The 24,468-nt window shown below is 39.3% G+C and overlaps 2 protein-coding genes across 3 annotated transcripts; one reads left to right on the top strand and one right to left on the bottom strand.

Moving 5' to 3' along the window:
• Positions 1–24,468, bottom strand: LOC111335299 (epithelial cell-transforming sequence 2 oncogene-like). 2 transcript variants are annotated; one of them, XM_088729589.1, is made up of 30 exons: positions 24,133–24,468; positions 23,918–23,953; positions 22,250–22,630; positions 22,032–22,143; positions 21,311–21,516; positions 20,413–20,518; positions 19,796–19,841; positions 19,062–19,128; positions 18,809–18,871; positions 17,859–17,974; positions 15,990–16,042; positions 15,610–15,738; positions 15,287–15,376; positions 14,586–14,689; positions 14,402–14,480; positions 13,900–14,015; positions 12,946–13,029; positions 10,703–10,777; positions 9,935–10,089; positions 9,207–9,275; positions 7,965–8,016; positions 6,440–6,535; positions 5,516–5,589; positions 4,490–4,531; positions 4,225–4,339; positions 3,696–3,761; positions 2,881–2,975; positions 2,096–2,209; positions 1,439–1,497; positions 1–1,118 (listed from the first exon to the last, which is right to left on the bottom strand). In XM_088729589.1, the coding sequence occupies exons 1-30, from the start codon at positions 24,352–24,354 to the stop codon at positions 991–993; spliced, it is 3,150 nt and encodes a 1,049-aa protein (XP_088585715.1). In that variant the 5' UTR covers positions 24,355–24,468; the 3' UTR covers positions 1–990. The 2 variants fall into 2 exon arrangements, with proteins under 2 accessions (XP_088585715.1, XP_088585714.1); XM_088729588.1 differs by having other exon boundaries at positions 10,703–10,780.
• LOC148725669 (beta-2 adrenergic receptor-like) lies at positions 11,778–12,755 on the top strand. Its single transcript, XM_088730274.1, has one exon. It carries the CDS (start codon positions 11,778–11,780, stop codon positions 12,753–12,755), a length of 978 nt encoding a protein of 325 aa, XP_088586400.1.

Consider the following 24,468-nt stretch of genomic DNA (forward strand, 5'->3'; position numbering starts at 1 on the left):
CTCTTTAAGGGAAACTTTATTTATTTCGGAAAATATTTACCCAAGGGGAAGTAGGCGTCGCAAATGAAAAAGTTGCCTTCGGATGCAAAACAAAGTTTTTTTTTATTATTATTATTTGGATCTGAGTAGCCGGCGATTTTCGCCGGTTGTCGGGGCTTACGGAGATCTCTGTAAATGAAACAAAACATGCACATAAACGTTGGCCATATGGAACTCTCCCGAGTTAATTTTAGCTGAAATTCTATGCAGTCACGCAGTACAAAACTTATTTTAGGCATCGTCCCTACTGACACATGGGCCATAAATTTATATTTGGTCTTAGTGATATTCTAGCACCGTTCTCGTCTTTCCGGCGTCGGCACTCGTTCCACCAGAGTACCCACAGCCCCTTCTTTTACTCCCTGTGATTACCAGCTGCAGAAGGTTGTCGTATTTTGATGAAAACCAAAAAGCGGTTTTCAAACTCAATAAAATTACAGGAATTCACATTGTTACACTCTTCTTCGCTTTTATTTGAAAACATCCAGGTCATATATCTAAATTTCCTCAAAATAACCCTCGTAATTTATATTAAAATTTCACTTCGTTTTTCAAAGGTAAAATACAAATCGACGTATTTAAAAAAGTATTTTCTTGAGTTCGTTTCTGAATGAAATTAAACTAAAAAAATAAATTCGTGTCAAAGGACGAACGAACAGCAGACTTTAAAAGGCTGTCAATAAATATTTTAACACGCGGAAAAATCCGTTACTCTATCACCAGAAGGTTTTGGCGGGAATATCGAATTTGGTATAATGTGTAATAAACCTTACATCTCTCAAAGATGGAGTAAATTGGTAAGACTCGATATGTTTTGCATGACGCTTGGTCTACCTTGCAGCCGTTGTTCAGTTTTGTAACGCGACACGTTCTTCGACGGAGAAAATTTATATCGCGACAATACCAGATTACGGCTGGAAAAGGAAAATTTTCTTGGCGCCGGATGCGTTATCATTTCTCTAATGCAGAGTTAATGGCACTCTCTAGAACTGAAATCCACTGAAATTTCTGATTCCACGAGTGTGACTGGCAGAGCCATAGTCTCTTGGGCGACACAACTGTAAACGCATTTTTTATATCTAAAATGAAAATGAAAATTTTGTTATGGGAGTATTGGGAGGATTTTTCAGTAAAGAAGAACGGAAGGGAGTCCTGCATTAGCACCTTCCGAGTATTTTAAGACATTCGAAGCCTTCTTCATTCGCTACAACCTTAACAACAAAGATACTTATTTTTCAATCACCCGTTATTTTCGTTGACCTCAATACGATTGTCATTGGCTGATTAATGATCAGGTGGCTCGGCATAAATTTGAATGCAAATTTTTATCAGATATAAATGTATGTATATTTCTTTTTCTGCGGAATACATTGACTAACACGATGATTAACAAACTTACATTTTGAATCAGCTAAATTTTCCACTTTCAATTTCTTCAAAGTGAGGCATGCTTGGAACCTTAAGAAGTAGGAAATGATTTAAGTGTATTTGAAGATAAATTTGGTTTTGTCAACTGAGTAGATTGGCCACCGCAAAGAGTTTCTGTTGCTGATGTTTCGAGCTTTAGCCCTTCGTCATCGCTCTAACGAAGGGCTAGTGATCGAAACGTAAGCTTTTGAAACTCTTTACGGTGGCCAGTTTACCTTCTCGACTCAGCGGTTAATGACACCAAATTATCTTATTATATTCCCTAACGACTATCCTTATTTTCTACCCAATTCAGAGAGGCTAATATGTTACGGTTGCTTAAACATATATTTTCCTGTGCTTAAAACTAGCAGTAAAGGTGTTCAGTCATTCAATCGCAAAGCGCTCTTAAAGATACTTACGATAAAAGGCAAGGAAAGAAGTTTGATTTTTTTCCCTTCATTTTCGGGAAAATAGGAATTGACAGACTCACACATCGATTGCGAAATTTTGCAGAAATTGGAGCTAGAGTAGCCTTTCTCGTAGAGAGCTTCATTACAACGAGACATAGCTTAGAATAGCAACCTGGCTACAAAAAGAGTCTAATATTTAAAGAATATAAAGGTGTAAATATCTTGCTGATACTCACTTGTAGTTTCTTTGAACTAGTCTTTGGAAAGGTACGAACTTAAACGTTAACGTCGCGATCACCAGAGCATCATTGAACAAGAACAAACCAAGGTCTCCAACTTGTTGGTAAATCCTGACATAAATCAAGACAACAGAAAAATTAACCTACGGAGTTATCGGATACAATCTTGTTCTGAAGTGACCGTAACAATCCAAGGACCTGTTGGATCTGTCACACACATTCTATGGTAGAACATGATGTTTAACTTCTTATAAATGAGAGGGGCAGTTATAGAATCGTTTCAGGGAGAGTTTTAACGCCTCTATTTGCCAAAGGGGGAGAGCAAACATACTTAGTGCCTTTAAATCTAGTAATATGTGTGTATGATTTCATGTTTTGATTCTTTATACGATGTTGGAGCGCCTCCAACATTCCACTTTGGGCGCCGGCTTTTGGAAGGTCCCCTCTTCACTTAGATCTTTACCTATTTAATAACCTTCTCCCTCTCAAGAGAGTGTGTTAGTACTTCTTCTCACTATTTCCCATACAATTCTGATTCGGAGAACTTGGTATTGAATCAACTAATAATCCCCCAATTTAAATTAAAGTTTTCTTTATTCTCATCACTTATTTGCTTGACATTGTATTGATATTGTAGGAGAAATTGACTTGGTCACTCAGCTGGCTATTAACTGTGGAAAAACATTGAATAAAGATGTGCCTCATGATTTGATGTGTGCACATGACTATAGACTATTCAATAATTGCTTCTCATGATTTGATTCAGATCTAATTCCATTTACCTAAATTCTGGTTTTACTTCTTTGCCAGTGCTTGGAGTGGAAAGCAGAATGACATTCTCTTCACGAATGAAATGGCGACCCTTCTCAGCGAGCACCTGTAAATGCAAGTCAGCTATTACCTGCATGTAGGTAGGTAGGTAGGTCGGTCAGTCGCTCGCTCGCCCAGTCGCTCGGTCGGTAGGTAGGTAAGTAGGCGAGTAGTTCGGTCGGTAAGTAGGTCGGTCGGTCGGTCGGTCAATCAGTCGGTCGGTCGGTCGGTCGGTCGGTCGGTCAGTCGGTGATAAGTAGGTACATCGGAAGGTAGGTAAGTAGGTCGGTAAGTAGGTAGGTAGATCGGTTGGTAGGTAGGTAGGTGGTCAGTTGGTCGGTCGGTCGGTCGGTCGGTCGGTAGGTAGGTAGATCGGTCGGTAGGTAGGTAGGTAGGTAGGTAGGTAGGTAGGTAGGTAGGTAGGTAGGTAAAGACTGTGCTCGAGCCAAATGGCCCACCCAGCCGGAGCTTATTCCGGTTTCACAGCATGAAGCGAGTAGGCGTGGGTGGGACGCCAGTCCATTGCAAGGCTAAACCTCCCCAGCATTTCGCCAGGCTTCCCTGACAAGAGGCACTGTGAAAGTAAAGTATTTTTCCCAAGAACACAACAAACTGACCCGGCCAGTTCTTGAGCCCAGACCCCCTCGATCCGGAGTCCAGCGCACAGAAAATTAGGTCACCGCGTCTCCCACATTATAAGCATGTACCCTTTGTAGAATTTCGGTCTTGAGGTGTACTCTATTTAAGTTTGAGAATCCAAATGTGGAGACGAAGCCAGACGACTCACCGGGCAGTTGACTATTCTCCTCTGCAAATCTTGGAGAAACTTCTCTCTTTCTAGGCGGGTCTTGTACTGCAATAGGAACATTTCCATTTAATAAATGCTATCTGGAGAAACGAACGGAAATTTCGCATTCAGGCTTGGTTTTGGTTTTACGACTCTCAATCGAAATGCACTCTAGCTATAACGGAAGATCGTGTTAAATGTTTAGAACATATATCAATAGCATTTCCATTGCTTGTAGTTGTTGTTGTTTTGTTTTCGTGTGCTTTTTCCCTTTCGTTTTTTCTTCTCCTCTTATAAAAACTTAGACTAACTAATTGATACAGATAACACGAGTGTATCCAGCTGTATGTATCTAAAAGTGCTCTTAATATTGAATCTCTGCCTGACATAAGTGAACAAGACTTTAAATATTACAGTATACGCTTAAGTTATTTCACACACCATAAAACGGCCAAGACAATGTTCGTTATTACGTGATGAAAGTAGAAGTTTACAAAAACCAAGGAAAGCTCTCCTCTGTAGCGTTTACCTCTCTGAATAAACAATAGAGATCCTTGAACCTCGCGATAACCTGGGTGAGAGTTTTCCTGTCCGCGTGATCTGAGGGCGTGTGCTTCAAGAAAGCTTCTAACAGTTCTACGTAACTAAATGCAAAGAAGAAAACAAGCTCTAATCGCATTTCGAATATGATGACAACTTGACAAATTTGGTAATGTTAGGTTCCATTTCTGGGCTAGAATGTTACTTTTTAAAAGGAAAAGAAGTTTGATAAGGCAACGCTTTAGTTTACTGACCTTTTCACTCGTCTTTCCGGAAGAAAAAGTAATTCTGGTAAACTGAAAATGAATCGTGACAAAAAGAGTAACTTTGCTGACTATAGAATTGGAAGCGAAATATTTTACGAATATTTCACTTCCAGTTAGCTCAATGGATAGAGCGCTGGACTGTTGTGCGGGAGGTCGAGGGTTCGAGCCACGGCCGGACCAACACTCAAGGTCTTAAAACAAGTGAGAAGAATATGCTACCTTTCTACAGTCCCCTCTACTAACTATGCTTTTTATAACAAGAAATGGTTAGATACTCTAGTCTTCTCGGATAGGGACGAATAAATGGAGGTCCCGTCTCCTGCGGGGTTAGGGGTAGGAGACGTTAATTTCCCATGCACGAGATGACTGTGTGATGGATGTCCTCCCCTGGGGTGGTTGCTGGGTGGGAATTGGCCCTGAAAGGCCCCCATGGGGAGTGGTCAATTAACATATGTATGTATGTAAGTATGTATGTATGTACGTACGTACGTACGTACGTATGTATGTATGTATGTTATGTATGTATGTATGTAATAAAAAAAAAAAATATTCGAATTCCACTTACTTGAGGGAAAAAATTGATTACTCTCTGGGTAAGTAAGCCAGGCTATTTGTCTGTCTGTTCTCCGTTTGTCAACCCGCAAACCAATGAGTGAGTGAGCGAGTGAGCGAGTGAGCGAGTGAGTGAGTGAGTGAGCGAGTGAGTGAATGAATGAGTGAGCGAGTGAGTGAGCGAGTGAGTGAGTGAGTGAGCGAGTGAGCGAGCGAGTGAGCGAGTGAGCGAGTGAGCGAGTGAGTGAGTGAGTGAGTGAGTGAGCGAGTGAGCGAGTGAGTGAGCGAGTGAGTGAATGAATGAGTGAGCGAGTGAGTGAGCGAGTGAGTGAGTGAGTGAGCGAGCGAGTGAGTGAGTGAGTGAGTGAGTGAGTGAGTGAGCGAGTGTGGGGTGGGAGAGTGAATCAGTCCCTCAGCTTGCCTGGACGTGTGCCAGTCAATCAGTTTGCTTTCAGAACCTACCTCATCATTTTTGTGTTTGGCCGGTTTTCATGACGGCCGAGGAATGAACGAAACTGAGGATTCTGTTCTCTACACTGTAAAACAAAGAAACAGATAACGCAATGATAAACAAAGTTGAAATGGTAAATTGGCCACCGTAACGATTACAAAAGCTGACGTTTCGAGCGTTAGCCCTTCGTCGGAGCGAAGGGCTAACGCTCGAAACGTCAGCTTTTGTAATCGTTACGGTGGCCAATTTACCATTTCAACTTTGTTGATGTATCCAAATTATTTCGTTATCCCCACCGACGCAGCCCCAAACAGTTTCTTTAGAAACTATCAGCCTTTATTCATTTGCAATGATAAACACTTCCTTCTAATCAGAGAACCGCTTGATTTTCCTCCGTCAACACCAAAGAGAAAATGAGATGTTGTGCGAATCGATGATCCCTTGTATACTTGTAGATGGCATCCAATCGGATGACATATAATGCAAAAGAGTTTTTTTCGATTTAGCGTTGTAAACCCAAAACCAAAGCAACCACTACGGCCAATCAGAAAAGAGGAAACGACCTCTAAGAAGCAATGAGAACTTAAAACCAACCAAACTGTCTAAAGCGCGGGTTACGCCGGCGACAAAATCGTGACTGGTTTTAGTTTTGCTTCTGATTGGTTGAGAGACAGGCGTGAGTTCTCTCAGGACCAATCACATTACAAAGTGGAGCAAAAACAAAGAAATTCCGGATTACTTTCGATACTAAATTGATAAGTGCCCTATCAAGTGAGGCTTTCAATGCTAACCTCGATCGAGGCATTGTAACTGAAAACTTATCCTGGACTAATTTCATTTCTTGAGGTAAGTTTTGTGGGAGAAATAAGTAACTATCCTTTTCTCTAAGAGAGCAAAGACCGCAATAAACTTCAAGGTCACTTGAGATATCTTACCCTTTCAAGTGTTTGAAGAGTGACAGGATAGTTGTTTAGGAAATTAGTGTAGGCCCGCAGCTGATTTGTGAAACTGATGAAGATGTCTCCCAGCATCTGAAAAATCACAATGGATATATACTGAGCGAAGCAAACATCATGGCATCTTACTACAGCCGAACCTGTATTAAGCGGTCAACCATGGAGAATGGTTGTTAGTACAGGTTGACCGCTTAATTACAGATCCAATTCCACAGATTTAATTTAGGGTACTATAAAAAAAAAAACAAAAGCAAAAACAAAAAAAACCATAAATAACGCCACTTTATGCCAAAGTTGACCACCTAACGAACAGACTCGCGCTCATAAAATCTACTTACTTTGATTTTGGGAGATAAATATGGATTAGAAATTTCTTGAAAGATTATTCTTAGTTTTATTTGAATGGTCCCTTTTTCAGTGACCGTTCTATACTGGTAAAAACAATACCAACAGGCCGTTGAGACTTAGCAAAGGCTTAATATAGGTTAAAATTAAGGGGAAACAAATTCGGGACTTTGACAACTGACCGCTTACTACAGGGAGACCGCTGAATATGCTGCTGCTAAATACCGGTTCGGCTGTAGCTTTTATTGACTTCTTCAACCCCTCACATCCAAATTGTAATTCTCTGTTTTAGCTGCTATACTTAACAAATGGTAAACACCACAGCGTACACTATTGAGTTATAGATGCACGCGGAAGGTTGCTAAGTACGAAAGAAGCGTAAGAGTCGCGCGAGGCGATAGCCGAGAGTGACTCTAGCTTCTTGGGTGCTTAGCAAACCTCCCAACTGCATCCATAACTCAATAGTGTACGCTGTGGTGTTTACCATTTGTTTTATAACATAACATTGATACATTGTAGCTAACGAGTTCCCTTTTATTTACCAAATCTTACGTGACCAGATAAACAAGCGCGCGCGGAAAAATAGTCGTTGCATTTGCTCACGTCAGCAGCGTACACCCATGGACAAATGGGGGACGCTAATTTGACCAATCAGAGCGCGCGCTTTACTTTGGTTATGTTATAAATCTGCTTGTTGAGAAGTTGAAAGAATCTGGTATTTCATAACGACGAAACTGTCTGGCTGACAAGTTTTGTTACAGTCCCATCACCTCTTTGTCGGATATTATGTCGCTACTTTAGGGAGCAGTTAAATGCTAACCTTTTCTGAGGAATTATGTGGTTGTAGTGTAACGTTGACCGCAAATCGCTCTTTTTAATATCAAAAGGAAACTTGTCCTAAGATTCTTATCTGCTAGGAGAAGTTGAAGGGAAATCCCTCTTATCTCTGACTAAAATCAAATCAAGAATCTCCTATAATCTGAGCAAAGTCGCCCCAAAAATTATTAACACCTAACCGAAGTTGTGACTCTTGCGTGCAAATATGTTCTTTGATTAATTTGTTTGAACTGGATTCTGTTACTTTTGGGTCACGGTGAGAATTGTCTCAAACCTAATTTGTTTCAGTGACGGGAGACATGCTTGGTTTAGGTCCACTTACTTGATGCGAATTCCATTTGTCTAATCGATTTGACAAGTCATTTAGCAGAAGACTGAAATGAATTCAAACGAGAAGCTGTTAATGACGTATTAGTAGCTGTAATTAATTGTTTCCCTGCTAAATATTGGGTACAAGCTCCGACTGGGCCATTGAGCTGTTTCCTTGAGATAGACACAATCTACTCGCACAGAACTTCGCCTTGCGAGGCTAAAATTAAGGAGGAGCACCAGCAAACTGTCAGGAATACCTAATAAAATGCCAAGTTCAGAGCTGTGTTCAGCACTTGGCACTTAACCTTTAGTAAAAAAAGGTAAAGTCTGTTTACGAGCCGGTACCCATTTATACACCTGGGTGAAGAGAGGCACTGTGAGAGTAAAGTGTCTTCCCTAAGAACACAATGTCCCGGCCGGGGCTCGAACCCAGACCACACGATCCGGAGTCGAGCGCACTAACCATGAGGCCACCACGCCTCCACACACTTAACCTTTAATATACAATGAAATATATGAAGTTCATATATTTTGAACTGCGGTATTAGATACGTATGATGCACGATCCTCGCAGTAGATAGCGCTATTTAAGCAATAGCGAAAATCAGACCTGAAAAAAATCAGCCCTGTACGGGATTCGAACCACTGACCTCTGCGATACTACTGCAGCGCTCTACCAATTGAGCTAACAAGCCAACTGGGAGCAGGCCGTTAAGTTGATTCGTGATAAACCCGTGAAAGTGATAAATAAGATACAATGAAATATATGAAGTTCATATATTTTGAACTGCGGTATTAGATACGTACGGCCTGCTCCCAGTTGGCTTGTTAGCTCAATTGGTAGAGCGCTGCACTATTATCGCAGAGGTCAGTGGTTCGAATCCCGTACAAGGCTGATTTTTTTCAGGTCTGATTTTCGCTATTGCTTAAATAGCGCTATCTACTGCGAGGATCGTGCATCATACTTAACCTTTAATGTTCCATATATTGCTACGTTTTCGTAGAAATGTAATACATGCGGAGAACTTTGGTAAAAAAAGATATCCAACACAAAATGAGATTGCTAATAAGAAAAATCTACCGTGTAGTGTTTTGACTCTGAAGCGCCAGGCTGCTGCTTTTAGCCTCCAGGAAATCAGTAGGCAAAAAAATTAATTAAACAAGTCAAAGTGTGCATCTCGTGTTCGTTATTTTTGCAATTCGTTCATCTCCTCAATCTTTAGCCATCTGTATCCCTTCTTAACTTGCATACCTGCTGAGGGCCAGTAGCGTCTCACTGTCAGCAAACAAACTCTGAATGTTAGCGGCACTAATTATGGCCCTAAGATAGTAAAATAAAAACTTGTTAAATGGAAAAAGGCAGCAACTGTGAAACAAGGAGTTAATTTTTCAAAACCTTTACGAATGATACAGTAAGGTAATGGTGTAGTTTTTGTTTTTATTCTCGCCCCGATAGCTTTCAGTTCGTCTGTTTTGTTTTCTCTTTCCCGTTTCAATTCAAATACGACGTGAGGAAAGCACGAACAGTTTTAATTTCAGTTATTGTGAATTTATAGGCTGAAAATTGGAGCTTCTCCTGTCAATATTAAGTTATATGGAATTGGAGACTACGATCAATGGGAAGAGGAAAACAAAATCAAACAAAGGAAAGCGAAACAAACGGGAAAAGAAAAGAGAGCGATGAAGAACGGCAAAGAGTTTCCCTCCTTTCCAAAATCAGTTTCGCGTTATGTAACAAATTACCATGCGTAACTCGACGAAAACATTTTGATCAAAATACTTCTTTTTAACTGTTTTTCTTTTTTTTTTTTTTTCCCAATTTCTAATGTTTAACTTTCTTTTCCTTTTTTTCGGTAAATCGGCTTAAGTGCAGTCAAACTGAAATGTCTGTTGTCTCTAGAACACTTTACTCGTCTTTGGATTTATCGCAACTTAGCTCTGAATTGAGTCAGTTATTGTTATATCTTCCATAATACAAACCTGTTTGAGGCCAGGGATGCTTGCAAAGGCTTCTTGAAGACATCTCGAATAATAGACAGACATCTCATGTATTCCACCTCTGTTGAAAGTATTTCATGGGCAACCTGTGTCCTCTTTTCACGCACCGACGTGCCCGTCCTGGGCTCAAATTTTGCCTGCGGGGTGGGAAATTCGAGTTAGACTTAATCTTTAGGCGTAATGGTGGAGGGAATCTTTCCTACCATATTCATCCTACAGTCTAGTCACTGAACTGTCTGTTTACCCGATCTAAGCGTCGATTAGAGAGAAATCCAGCCTCGCTCAGACTAAAAAAGTCTTACTTGAAAATAAATTTTAATTTATTTAAAATGAATTTAAAGGCGTTATGCAATTTGAAAGCAAGGGGAACAAAACACTGCATGATATCGGAAGAATATATTTGAACGGACCCAGATTGCGTGCAGCTCAACGATAAGAAGAGAAAAATGTTTATCACACAAATCTGGATGGGACTAATTTTTCTGTTGTAAAAATTCCGCCTTACAAATTCTGTAGATTAATTTCCTCCTCCACGGAAGCTCTTCTATGCTTGAGACAAGCTGTAAAAGCAAATACTCACTAAAACCCAAAGTGAAGTTTCTTAAAACGACTTTCAGCCAGAAGACGAGGTTTAGGAATTTTCATGGAAGATTTTAATGCGGCGAAACTTCAGTGATATTCTCTATCACTTTAAAAACCTTGTCCACGGTTTTACAAGATCGTAACTATTTTAACGCTTTCATTGCCTACCAAATGGCTTGCGTCTAACTCGTCCTCAGAATCGGCATCGACACTTTCCATGTCTGAAGCGAAATCATCTTGTTGCTGCTAAACAAACAAAAGTAAGTTAAATATTCTAGTAGGCGAGACCTCATCACAGACCTATCACAAAGCTTAAACTTGTATCATAACCTATGCAAATTCGACTTCCTATGAAAATTTCACGGGCTTCATTGCTGGGCGGAAGGCAACGTAATATTAGACTCCCGTTTTTCTCAATTCAGTTCAAACGTTTTTCTCAATTCAGTTCAAAATATCAGCTTACCTTTCACAATATTGGAGGAGGAACTACAAATCGCACTTGTATTTTAGAGTGGCAGTTTCCCATTCAATTCTTTAAGAACGCCCCCAGACGTTTTTACATAACAAATAGAGAAACATTTAGTGTCCATTTACCGCAATCAACGTAATCTTCATTGAGAACGTCTTCCCGTAAAACCATTGATCTCAAGTTTTTTTTAACCCTTTTACGTCCAGAGGTCATGCGATTTAGTTTTGTAATATTTTTCATCAAGGGCTCAATTCTGTTCCCAGTACAATTGGTTTTGCATCACAAATTATCATAAATCAAGACTGTAACACCTTTAGTCTAGTCTATATTGAAGAAGCTTTCAGCGAGTTATTCTGTTTCGTCTTTTCTTTAAACAATCGAAACTCTTTATCTTTAATAATTTAGCAATACAATACAAAGGCTAAAAGTATTGGAGTTTCAATGAAGCTGATAATTCTGCTTTCAAAAACTCGTTAATATCGTTTCTTTTATTGCTAAACAAATAACCTGACGTTGCCTTTGAGTGGAATTGTTTGCCAGTTGCCTTTTTTCGCCGCAGATGTAAGAGACGAGGTATTAAACCGACCAATTACATAAAAAACACCGCGACATAAAAACAGAAAAAGAAATTGTGAGCTAGAAATCGAGGCTAAAAATCTACACCAAATTGACAAGGTAATTATAGTTGACAAAACCGCTCAAATCAGCAACTAACTAATCAATTACCGTTTCATTTGCAGATCGAGAATAAAGAAGAGAACAAGAAAGTAAACAATGACATCGAGTGATCTCTCTGCGCGTGACTTCGTTAGAGTTTATCTAGAGTCTATTTCTTGGACAATTTTGGCTTTGGCTGGTTTCTTGGGAAATATCCTGGTGTTCGCTGCCTTAGCACGAAATCCAATGTTACGAAGGCATACGCCCATATATGTCACCGCCTTAGCGATCAGCGACATTCTCAACTTCGTTACCAACGGTGTGTTTGTGGGGGTGACTCTGGCCAGCGGTCATTGGCAGTTTGGGCAGGTAGGCTGTTTCGTTTGCGGCTTTTCTGTTCTTTTCCTGACACACGTCACGATCGGTACCATGTCTTTCACGGCCATCAACAGATATGTTCGGGTCACAAAGCCCGAGCTGTTCAAAAAACTCTTCACCCCGAGAAAATCCCTCACAGCTATGATCGTCGTGTGGCTTTTCTTTGCAATGACGCCGCTACCATTTGCATTCGAGGGTGGGTTCGCTTTTCATGCCAACTACGCTGTGTGTGTTCCTTCGTCCAAGCACAAGGTTAAGATCTACCTTATGGTGTCCCTTGGCGTCTTCATCACACTTTCCCTTGTGACAGTTGTTTTCAGCTACTGCAGAGTTTCTCGAACGATAAAACGCATTCAACCACGGCACGTGCCGCAAATTGAAGATGGCGATGGCGCACTTATCGGTCAAGGATTACAAAATGGAGAGGCCCCAATGATAATGAGAATGAGAGAGGTGAACATCACGAAAATTTTATACGCCATTGTGCTGGCCTTCGTAATGCTATGGATTCCAGTATTTGTACTGATCATTACGACCCGCGCTAGTCTGGGGAGAATCCCGCGGGATGTCTCGTTGCTCGTGCCGTACGCTTGCAACATCAGTAGTTTAATTAATCCTGTGTTGTACACGATTATGAACAGATCTTTTAGGAGGGAGTTCAAAACAATTATTCTGAATTTGGCATATTGTAAATATTGTAGATGTGAATATTCTTGATCTTCTATATCCTCGAATGCGCACCGCATTCTTTTGATTGAGTTTTCTCCTTTATAGGGGGATGGCGTTTATCGTTAATTTTCCTTCTATCTGCAGTGTTAAATCGATGGCGGTGTTAGATCGAGTGATTACAGTAGGCGAAATCCAAACCTTCCCCAAAAGTATTGCAGAGGATAAATGATCGACTCACCGTTGCTTTACGAACTTTTTTCAATTTCTTGTCTTTATGTTCATGGTTCTGTAGATAATCGATTAGGCCTTGTACTGGGCCACTCTAATGAAACACAAGCGAAAAGAAACGAAAAAAGTTACACTAAAAAATGGCTATGGATATAATTACAAAAACACGTTATAGATAGTTTTAACTATCGGTATCGCACTATTTAAGAGTCGAAAAATAAGTTATTTTGCGCAATTATGGGTGGTCGAAACGTTTGCTAACACTTTACACAGCAACATCAGTATGCAATTTCTCCATACCGTTCTCCACTGTTACCTCTAGTGCTTAAAATGGAATTTGTTTAACACACAAGAGCTTCTTGAGTACAGTGTTGATCATTTCCTTTCTCCTTGTAACCTTAAGGTGTAATTCGGGGAGATATTGTGAACAGAAATTAGATGCTAGTCACTCTAAAGAGTCAAAGAGTTGTTACAACATAACCAAAGTAAAGCGCGCGCTCTGATTGGTCAATTTAGCGTCCCCCATTTTCCCGTGGGTGTACGCTGCTGACGCGAGCAAATGCAAAGACTATTTTTCCGCGCGCGCTTGTTTTTTCTGGTCACCTAAGATTTGCTAAATAAAAGGGAACTCTTTAGCTACAATGTATCAATGTTATGTTATAAAACAAATGGTAAACACCACAGCGTACACTACTGAGTTATGGCTGCACTTGGGAGGTTTGCTAAGCACTCAAGAGGCTAGAGTCGCTCTCGGCTATCGCCTCGAGCGACGCTTACGCTTCTTTCGTGCTTAGCAACCTTCCGCGTGCATCCATAACTCAATAGTGTACGCTGTGGTGTTTACCATTTGTTAAAGACATAAGATAACTCATGCCTTATGCACGGGACGTAAGTATCAATTTTTTTTAGGGGTGTTCTGCAAATCGTCGCAACAAGCGATAACTACACAATGTTCTGCCCATACCCAATTCCTGGATGCGTTGTTCCTTCCGAGAGAGACGATCGCATCAACAAGAACAGATGCAATCTCAGACACGTTGTACAACTCGCACATCCCTAAGGCTTCGAAAGTGATTTGTCCTGAAACAAAAACGTCACACCGCCTCTAAAAAAGATATATCAACAATACCAAGTTTTCCCAATGAGTTTTCAAGGTCATTAGTGGTGCAGACGGTAAACTGTGAGAGGTTTATCCTTACGCAGTTTTTTTTCTCCGCGAACTGAAATATTTTAGTTCTAAAACACTTGAACAACTCAGTAACGAGGAAATTGCAAATACTACCTGAATTTTGAAGTTTAACTTTAAAGATCTTACGACTGCACAACCGTCAGCGTACGTTTTCCTTCCATGTCATTTTTCCCATCATTCTTTTACCAAAAGTTTTCTTGAACTATGACTGATTCCCAATTGCTACCCGCCGTCAAGTTTATTCAGTTACCCAAGGCATTATTCCGCGCCAACTTACCAACAAGACGCTGAGCCAGATATCTCTGTTCTTCAGTAAAGAAACAGTCGAGATTTTTCTTCACAACATCAACGCATTCCTACGGGTAAGAGACAAAAATGATGCCTATACAGTAACTAAATACAAAATTCTATCTCTTTCCACTAAGACACAAGATGAATTGCTAAGTGTTAAAACAACAGACCTCGATGTAGTCCACGGTGTTTGACCAAGAACCAAATTTTGTTGCATTAAAATACAAAGATGGCGGAGAACCAGAGTTAGGGACAAATAGCCATTCGCTTTCCACTGTGGAATCAGATAAGACAAGATTTCACATTCGAAAAGCACTGAAAATATACCACGATTAAGTCTCAAAAAGAGACTAACAAGAACAACGGCTGCAGACTAACACGAGTTTTGAAGCCCGAGTATTGCTAAAATTGCAATTCTTTGAAGTAGTTTTCGGCGCATTGTGTCAATGTGTTCGTTCCAGGTGAGATGACTATCAATGTAAAGTCCTAAGACACGTTCATATTCAACCTTAGTGAGCTGTATGCCGTCAACTGAGAGGTCAAGAGATTGTTTTGCTGAATTTGCAATTTTTTGTCTTGTCCAGATTGTAGTGTACTTTGTCTTTGTTGGATGCATTTTCAATTTATTATCCTATCCTTTCTTAGAGAAGTGTCTTGCCCCTCCAGAACACCAGACCGTTCAAGTGACCCTTGCTAAAGCTCACTGAGGACCATTTAAACAGAAGTCAAACGCAATAACCACTACCCCTGAGTGTCCCGCTCAAGACAGGCTTGTACATCACAAGAGATTATCTTGAATTTAAAACAAGACACATACTCAAAAGGTATAGGGTTAAAAGTTAATATGTAAAGTTCTTGTAAACAACCACACCTCTAGCAAAGGATCCTGTCATTCCCGTAGGACAGGAAAACTGCATGTCGGTTAATAGACCCAACTGTACCAAGAGATCCATTCCTTTCTCTGTTTAGAGATGGTAAATAATTCGGTCAATATCCTTTTTTAGGGTTAATAGTCCAGAAAGTGCCATGTGCGCGTAAATCATTGACGTGCTCCCTAGCGACGTTTCAAATACTTAACTTATCTAGCATACAATGGACTCTATAAATCATTCACCCTTCGATGCAAAGCGATGATTGATGAATTGACGGATGAAATGATGCTTTCTATTTGACGAATCAGACACCCGGCCTCACCTGTTTCCACCAGAGGTATAAATATGTCCACGTGACCTCCAGATTCTCGCGCCGTAACACTTGTCGTTATTGTTTCCCAGAAGTGTCGCATGCTTGGTTCATTTACAGTCTCTTCTGACAGTGTTTTACCTGTGAACAAAACACTATTCCAGTTACCCGCTCAAGAAACCCAACAGGAGGATGGTTGCTTTCCCTGACAAAAGCCTCTTTCAATGTAAATTCGCAATGTGTCACAGAAATATTTCTGCGGTTAATCACATGGATATGAAAGCAGAAATTAAGGTGCTAAGGTAAAAACTTAGACGTAAAGAGATGATTTCAGATCCTTAAAATAAGGAAAGAAAAAATAAACGGTAGCTCAGCTACACTTAGTCACTAACCTTTCACAAGACGAATAGTGCCAGAGTCTCCCCAAGCAAACAGACCAACGCACCTTAGTGGGAGAACAAAAAATTAAGAGAATAGAACTTCAGAAATCACAGTTTATCTCTCAGTGAGAGAGTGCAAGACATGTGCATTATCAACCCAGCTAAAGGTCAAGAATGCGAATGTCGGCCAAGTTCTATCTTCGAGCCGAAGTCGTAAATATAAAAGAAGTTTACAAGCAGGTTTCAACCTCATGTAATAGATCCAGTTCACCTGATTCGACTTCAGAACTTCAAACTCGGAAAACTATAGAGTACGACATCCAACGAAATAGACACGCGCAAATGCCGCGCCAAATGAAGGGGATTATGCTTTTTATCCTTCGAAAATGTTTTGCCGAGCGTCAAAAATTCTCACGAAATGGTTCGAGTTGACTTTTGTAGTGTTCTCTGGTACGACTTAAGTGACAAGAAAATTTTCTCTTCTTGCATATGCAACGACAGCAAAGAACCCTCTCATCGTAAATAAATTCTCAAACGGGTCTGTATAATCACCTGGGCAGTTATACTAAAGACTTTTATTATTATTATTATTATTACTGCCGTCGGGATATTCCCCTGTTTCAGCTGGAGTTTTGTTTATAACGTCACAAGATACATCCAATCACGCTTCAGCAAAAATTTTTAATGGATTCTAATGTAAAATTCACTTTCGAAAAAGAGAATGATAGTAAACTCTCCTTTCTTGATATATTTATCGACAACTCTTCGAATGATTGTGTTTTTTCAGTTTTTCATAAAAAAAACCTACACTGGTCTCCTAACAAATTTCTTTAGTTTTATTCCATCATGCTACAAAATTGGCCTTATCCGAACTCTTATTGACCGTATCTACAAATCAACAACACCTCTTCCGGCCTTCAAAACGATCTTAAGAAACTTTCCGACACTTCAAAACGTAATTCTTTTCCTTCGCATATTATTGAAATAACTTTCAAGCGGTATCTTGACGGGTCCTCCTCTCAAAATAGCCGGAACATTGATGACAATAATACACGTTACTTTAAACTCCCTTTTGTCGGCTATTATTCTAAAATAGCGAACCTCAAACTCCGACAACTCACTACGCTCTTTTGTAAATCGAACCTAAATATCAAACTAGTTTTCACTTCCTTAAAATTAAAAACATGTTCAGTGTTAAAGATCGTACTCCTGATGCTCTAAAATCCATATCAATTTTCTCGTGCGGGATGTAATTCCCGTTATATTGGCGAAACTAGTCGCCACTTCTCTACTAGGATAAAGGAGCACACGGAAAGCAATAAAAACTCGCATATTTTTAAGCATTTCAACACATCTCCTTCTTGAATTAGTATTCTGGATTCTGCGAACAACTCAATTGATTTAAAACTCAAAGAAGCTTTTTATATAAATAAGATCAAACCTGAATTTAACAAACAATTACAGCATTATAATACTTTTTTAGCGTTTTAGTCCACACCTTTGATGTTTGGTGTCACGTTGTAATTAGTACCCGCTTTTGTATTACGTCTATTACATCATACTGTAAATATTTTATTCATCTACTTGTCTGTTCTATACTTGTCCGCTCCGACGAAGGGCTAACGCTCGAAACGTCAGCTTTTGTAATCGTTACGGTGGCCAATTTACCATTTCAACTTTGTTGATATATCCAAATTATTTCGTTACCCCCACCGACGCAGCCCCAAACAGTTTCTTTCGAAACTATCAGCCTTTATTCTGTTATATAATTACTCACGTTCTGTGACTCATTGATTGAAGATGGCATAAGCATGCCGAAACATGTCTCTCAAAAAAGTTGTCTATTTCCTACAGTAATAAAAATCATCAGACAATTCTCACTTGGCTTGTCTTCCCTGCAGAGCGAGCCTTAACTTTTCCATCAACGCGTCTAAGGTTGTGCCTTCATATTCGTAGGGGATTGCAGTGACTCCAAACTGTACAGCTTCTAACAATAACTAATCAGAGGATGGAAAAGTCATGACTCGATGAGATTATACAAAAGTCAGCAGTGTAAGACTGCATGCAACTACAATATATAGGCACAATTTTCATGGCAGGTTGTATTTTGACAGTACAAGGTGGTGTTGCAGAAGATTTGTATTCACAGCCAAAAAGAAGGACGAAAAACAGAAGGTCCCTGTACTGCTTCGAAAGAGACTATAAAGAGCCCTGGCACTTCTCCCGAATTGTGGTCTGGCCCTGTTTCCAAAATTCCTTAATAAGGGGCACCTGCAAATTTCCCTTTCAAAACTTGGCAAACTGCTCAAAATGCTCACCATAGCCCTAAGGAGAATGCGCAATATAAATACATCATTACAATTATTTATGAGTACTGGGTTTCAGAAGAGAAAGATAATTAAAAAATACAATGATTAACTGAAATTCAACCAATAATCAAAGAGTTACAAATAAATCATATTAACAATAATTATAGGAATGACAACAATAGCAGTGTTCAAAATCGAAAATCAGAAATAAGTGTCCAAATCAAAAATCGGCCACTAGTGTCCAAAACCAAAAATCAGGCTCTAGTGTCCAAAATAAAAAATCAGACACTTGTGTCCAAAATCGAAAATCAGACACCTGTGTCCAAAATCAGAAAATCGGATAATAGGGTCCAACATCAAAAATCGGACACTAGTGTCCACATTGAAAATCGGACACTAGTGTTCAAAATGTAATTCAAGCGATAAAATGCTCTCTCTTCGGAGAAAAGAAATTTTCTTTTAAGTTTCATGATGTGCATATCACGCCTATTTATTTGGGGCTTCACTGGAAGGTTAACCTACCTCAGATGCTGGGATTTCTGATGAAATAAATATAACGGCAGGATTAGGGGAGCTTGGAAAGTCCTGGAATTATAAATCATAAATAAGGCTGTTGGCAATGTGGTATTTCTCATGAAAAAAAAATACAACAATAGAATTAAAATAATTTTTCTGCATTTGAAAAGCTACCAATTAAAAGTAAAATGCAAAACTAAGTTAAACAAAAAATAGCGGATTAAAAAAAAAAAAAACTGAACGCTGAAATGTTTCTTACCTGAGAACTTCTTTTTGTAAGCATTGAGTCGTGCAAGCTAGGATGAATTCCACACGTAAGATCTTGTCTGTAAAAGTAAAGATAAAGTCGTTTCCAAGTTTCTGTTGGTAAAAAGCGTACGTTAACTTACATTAACGCTCAAGGCCTTCGGTCACTACGAGATCTTCGAGTGTCATTGGTTAACGACACAACGTCAATCGTCAATAGTGCAGTTTTCAATCGTGTCCAAAATCCAGTAGCAGAGTAATCCCAACGACCAATCCGAGAACAACAGTTTACATTATCACTAGCCAATGAGAACTCAAAGTGAAAACAAACTGCTTGAAACGCGGGGAAAAAAAAAGAATTACACAGTCGCGATTATTCTTTGTTTTGCATCTGATTGGTTGAGAGGATGGCCCCAATTTTCTGGACCAATCACAGTGCAAAGTAAAGTAAAACCAAAGCAATCCCGGATGACTTTCCACACTCAGTTCAAAATTGTTCTTCGGTACAATTTTCTTGCGTAATCAGCCTTACACGCGGGAAAAGCAAACGATCACGTCACGAGGAGAGTAATTTTGACTCTGATTGGTTGAGTGAGTAGGGCATCCACATTGCACCGTAAAGAGAAACCAGGTTGGGAGCGAGAAATATGAAGGAATTGGTAAATAAGTGATGGCTTTGATCTATATAAGACAGAATGGCAGAGATAAATTTTAAAATGAATTTAATATTATGACATGACAACCTACCGTCGCACTGGTGAAGAAGGAACTGGTTGAGGCCACGTCTGATCCACTACACATTCATTAAATACAAAATTAAGTTGACAAACACCACAAATAATTATTTTGTAGCTGCATACTGAAGTGCATTTCAGTTGAGAGCCAAAACAACGTCTTAATTCCTTATTACTAATACCATGGGGTCAATTAACAATTATTGGATGAAGTTGAGCATGATAGCATTACTTATCAAGTCCAAAGTTTGTGTTATCTGCCAGAGTCCAAGGCTAAGGCAGATAATACAATTTGAAGCCTTGATAATTATTACTGTCACGCAAAAACCGAATCCAATAATTGTTTTATTCTACATATTTCTGAGCTGCACTGGTAAAGACAAGAGTGCATAAAACTATTGTTCGTGGGTATGATGTCACTTCTACATAGTTTACATAAAATCTATTGTCTGTAGGTATGACATAAGAGAATTTATAATAATAAGCATTAGTGCCTGTATTTAAAATCGGGAACAACCTATTCAAGCAATCTCTTTAAGTTGTTCCATCCCTTAGAGACAATGTGCAGACAAAGATAATTAACAAGTGTCTGAACTGGCTCAGTAAAGTGATAACACAAGGGAAGTGTACCTCCAGACTCAGTGGCAAGAGCTTCTGTGAGTGTCAACTTTGAAGAATGAACTGGTTCTTTTCCTTCCTCAATAACATTACCGTTGATGTCAACAGTTTTGCTGATCTAAGACAAAGAGAATTTCAAACTTCCAATAAGTCCCAAAGAACAAAGGAAAGGGTGACACCTAGTTAAGAGGTCAAAGTAAACTGTGACTAAGTAAGGGATGAAGTAACTCCCATTATTACATGACTCAGGCAGTCAGAGGGCCAATAACTAAAATCAACCAATCAAAATGCTCTATTGCCAGTCCAATATTCTCTAAGTATTGGACTGGGCACTGTCCCGAATGGTCCCGAATGATACCGCACTTGTGTCCCTTTGAACTTCAGTCATATAATAAATCTCTTATTAACCAAGCTTGCTCGGGACCATACTGGAAGAATATCAGCCTTCGGTCTTTTTTGTACGGACCTCACTGCGCTCGGTCCGTACTGTCAAGACCTCAGGCCAACATTCTCCCAGTACGGCCCTCGTGCTTGGTTAATAAGATATATTTACAGTGAGGTGGACAGTTAGAAGCGGAGTGAAGTCTAACCCTTTACATTTTATGACCACCAACCCCCAGGGGGTGCACAGGCAGCAACCTGTTATAGAGATTTTGTCTATATCAAGTATCAAGCCAACAAAATTTTGCACTTCTCCCTTTCGATGTCATCTGCAGAGGACAAAAAATAAGCCTAGGATGTTTGATTCTGTTCTCCGTGTGACAGGATGAGGGTGAATAACACCACCATAATCGTTCATTATCATTAAAAAAAGAAATTATGTTAATTTTATGCTGTATTCATCTTAATTTTGCATTTGCATCTACAAATGTGCTGACTCATTTTACAGTATTTCAAACTCAGTCATTACTTTCATGACCCTCTCTGTTGCCATGTGTGCTGGTGCAGTCTGTGACCTCCTGTGCAAGGGTCTGGTACTCAGTCCCAGTCTCTCCGTTCTCAGTTGGTCAGGAGAATAGGGCTGATTTGGGTTATGTCCATAAAGCATAGCCTTCCGTGAATTCTCCAAGTCCCTGGGTTGGGGATCAGTGTCCAACCAAGGTGGACGGCGAGTCTCTAATGGGAGACAAAAGGACGATTTAACTATCAACAGTCTCTTTTTTGGCATAGAATTTTAGCACACTGACATGTTATGTATCAAAGCCATTGCCTTAGCTCAGAGGGCTGCATGGTTTTGCTTTAGTCCACACAAGATGATGCACTGCTCCTACAGAATTTACTTTACTGCAATTTAGGCAAAATAATAGTTAATTAATATGACTGTATTTCTGGCTTAGTTAGAGGTTAATAACAGTAGTACCACAAAGAAGGAGGTTTTGCATGACAAAGGTAAATTTAAGGAGTGGGTGACAATTATTATGGTTTATCAACTACAAAATAGAGACAGTAATAAGAAAAGGTGAAAAAAGAAGCTACCATGGACAAAAACAGTCTTCTTTGTTTTGATTGAGATGAAAAAATGATACCTGCTGTAGCCCTATAAAGGCAGTGGTATCTTGTTATATTTATATTAAAAATCTGGATTTTTGTTTTGCTTGCAAGGTCAGATTACAGTTCATCTCCTTATATACCTTCTTTGTAATATTTTGCTCCTCTGATCCTCCTCTTTTCTTGTGCTTTTTGTTTGATCTTTTCTTGAGTCACCCTAGGACTGTTGTCAGCAAATTGACCATAGCTCTCTGCCTATAATTTACACTGTGTTAGTGGCCTATTTATAGTGTAAATGAGTTATACTCCTTCACATATATATAAATTCTAATACATCAGATAAAAAAGAAAAACTTAGTACCATCCTTGATGGAGCTTCCATATCAAGGGAGCTAGTGCACATGATGTAATGGTGTTTCCAGCATCCAAATTCTCTACTTCCTGGTGTATAGGGCAAATACCAACCATACCGTAAACATTTTGGCATCCAAATGACATCTTGTTCACATACAAACTTCCAGTGCCACGACACTTGTGCAGCACGACAAAGACTTCTTGGGTCCAAAAATGAAAAAATATACGTGGATATGAACCGTGGTAAAGCAGTTGTGAAGTCTAAATGGAGAATTGGTAACTGTTTTTGGAACCATCCTTCATTTACAAATCTTAACTGTGATCTGGTGCATCTCTTTAGAATAAATGTAAGAAATTTCTTCCGTTGTGCATCTGTCCACATAGAAAACTGCAAAAAAATTGGTAAAAGGTGGATTTCATCATGGATTGTTTTGAAACAATGTAGACATATCATAAGGAAAAACACAAGAATCTATATTTAACAATTATTCCATGAGCGCGAGTTGGATATGAGATGATAGATAACCAATAAGGCGCATAGCGCTGAGTTGGCTATAATCATCTCATGTCCAACAAGCGAGAGTGGAATAATTGTTTTATTTAAAAAAACGCCCCCAAGATATTAGACAAATCTTATCGACCTTATTTTGTGAGAAGAAACCGGATTCAACAATGTACAGAAATTAGATTATGGTATATTGGCTCATATACCATAGTGGCTGAGCCAATAAAAAGTCTTGAATTGCATTATCCTATGATCCAGTTTTTAATAATTTATTAAATTATCGATGGTACTAAATGTTTTGACTCTCGTGCATGGCAAATGTTATGCAGTGACTATGCAATATTTAGTTTGTGAAGAATTGTGATAACAGTCCCAATCTCATATGTAATGAGAATCTAAGCAAAAAATTGCTTTGGATTTTGATTTGATAAAAGACCATGCTAAATTCTCATAAATATCCCTTTCCACATCTCTCTTGTACAACACAGCAAACAGATGAGACAGAATCTGTTTGAAAATCTTTAACCCTTTACTCCCAAGATCTGATTGTTAATTATCCCCTCTAGCTGCTATACATTTCCCTGTAAATTGGTTATGAGAATTTGGTGTTAGATCAAGAGAACAACTTCTCTCTGATAACTTTAAGTATTTTCATTATCTGTCTGTTGGATAATGTATGGATATCATAGGGAAAAGTTACATGTTAGTCACTTCTCAAAGTTAACGCGATAATAATGAAATGAGGAGTCCCTGAGGGGTGGAGAAAAGTCCCCAGGGAGGGAGGGAGGGAGGGAGGGAGGGAGGGAGGCAGAGAGGGAGGGAGGGAGAGCAAAGAAACAACCGGCCAAATACACACAATTTTGAGTCACTTCTTTGTCTGTCTTTGTTTAAGAACAATCCTTCCTCGGTGCAACCAAACAAGTTGAATACAAATTTGTTAAGGAACCTTCAACATTTTAGCTTTATTTTAGGTTTAATTTTTCAAGTCAACCCTCATTGCACTTGAAATACTGCTTCAAACTGGGAATACTCAACCGCAAGTCTCATATCATAAATTAAACATGGGCGCAAAGTTTCTAGCGGTTATCAATATAAACGAAACACTTCAACAGTGTAACATTGTATCGCCTAAACATTCCGTCTAAAATTCTACTTTTATTCGTTCCTTACCCAGTGTCCGATCAAATCCAAGCGCTCTACGAAAATCTAAAACAAACCGAGTAAATAAAACAATGTTAAACTTGAAATCATCACAAGGACGCTTTCAAACTCACACTGTGTAATTTCCATAACACTGGAGCTCAAATTGGTTGTTTAAACACACCATTTAACTAAACAACCGTAAAATTTCAATTACTCTTTCACACTTTGCAAAGCTACTTTACCTTACTGTTTGACGCACTGTTTAAAACCGGCGTCCAAGCACTGTAGTAAGTTTTGTATTTATCTGTATGATATCCATGATCAATCACGGAGGGTGCCATTCGAGGTTTCGTGCTTCCTCGGGCACTTACAAGTTCGTTCTCCGTTGAGAAAGCTTGCGTTTTTCGTGTTTTCTTTAAATTTTCTGAAGATGGTCGTGTACTTCTTGGGGATGCCCTCGACATCACTGACTAATGATAAGGTACTGTTGAGCTTTTTAAAAGAAACAACACAAAACTGCAGTCTTCAAGATTATTTGTAAAAAGCGTGCACATTTTCAGTCGGCGTCCTTGAGTTGT

Source organism: Stylophora pistillata, chromosome 8, assembly GCF_964205215.1.
Source record: "Stylophora pistillata chromosome 8, jaStyPist1.2, whole genome shotgun sequence".
In the NCBI taxonomy this organism is placed as follows: Eukaryota; Metazoa; Cnidaria; class Anthozoa; order Scleractinia; family Pocilloporidae; genus Stylophora; species Stylophora pistillata.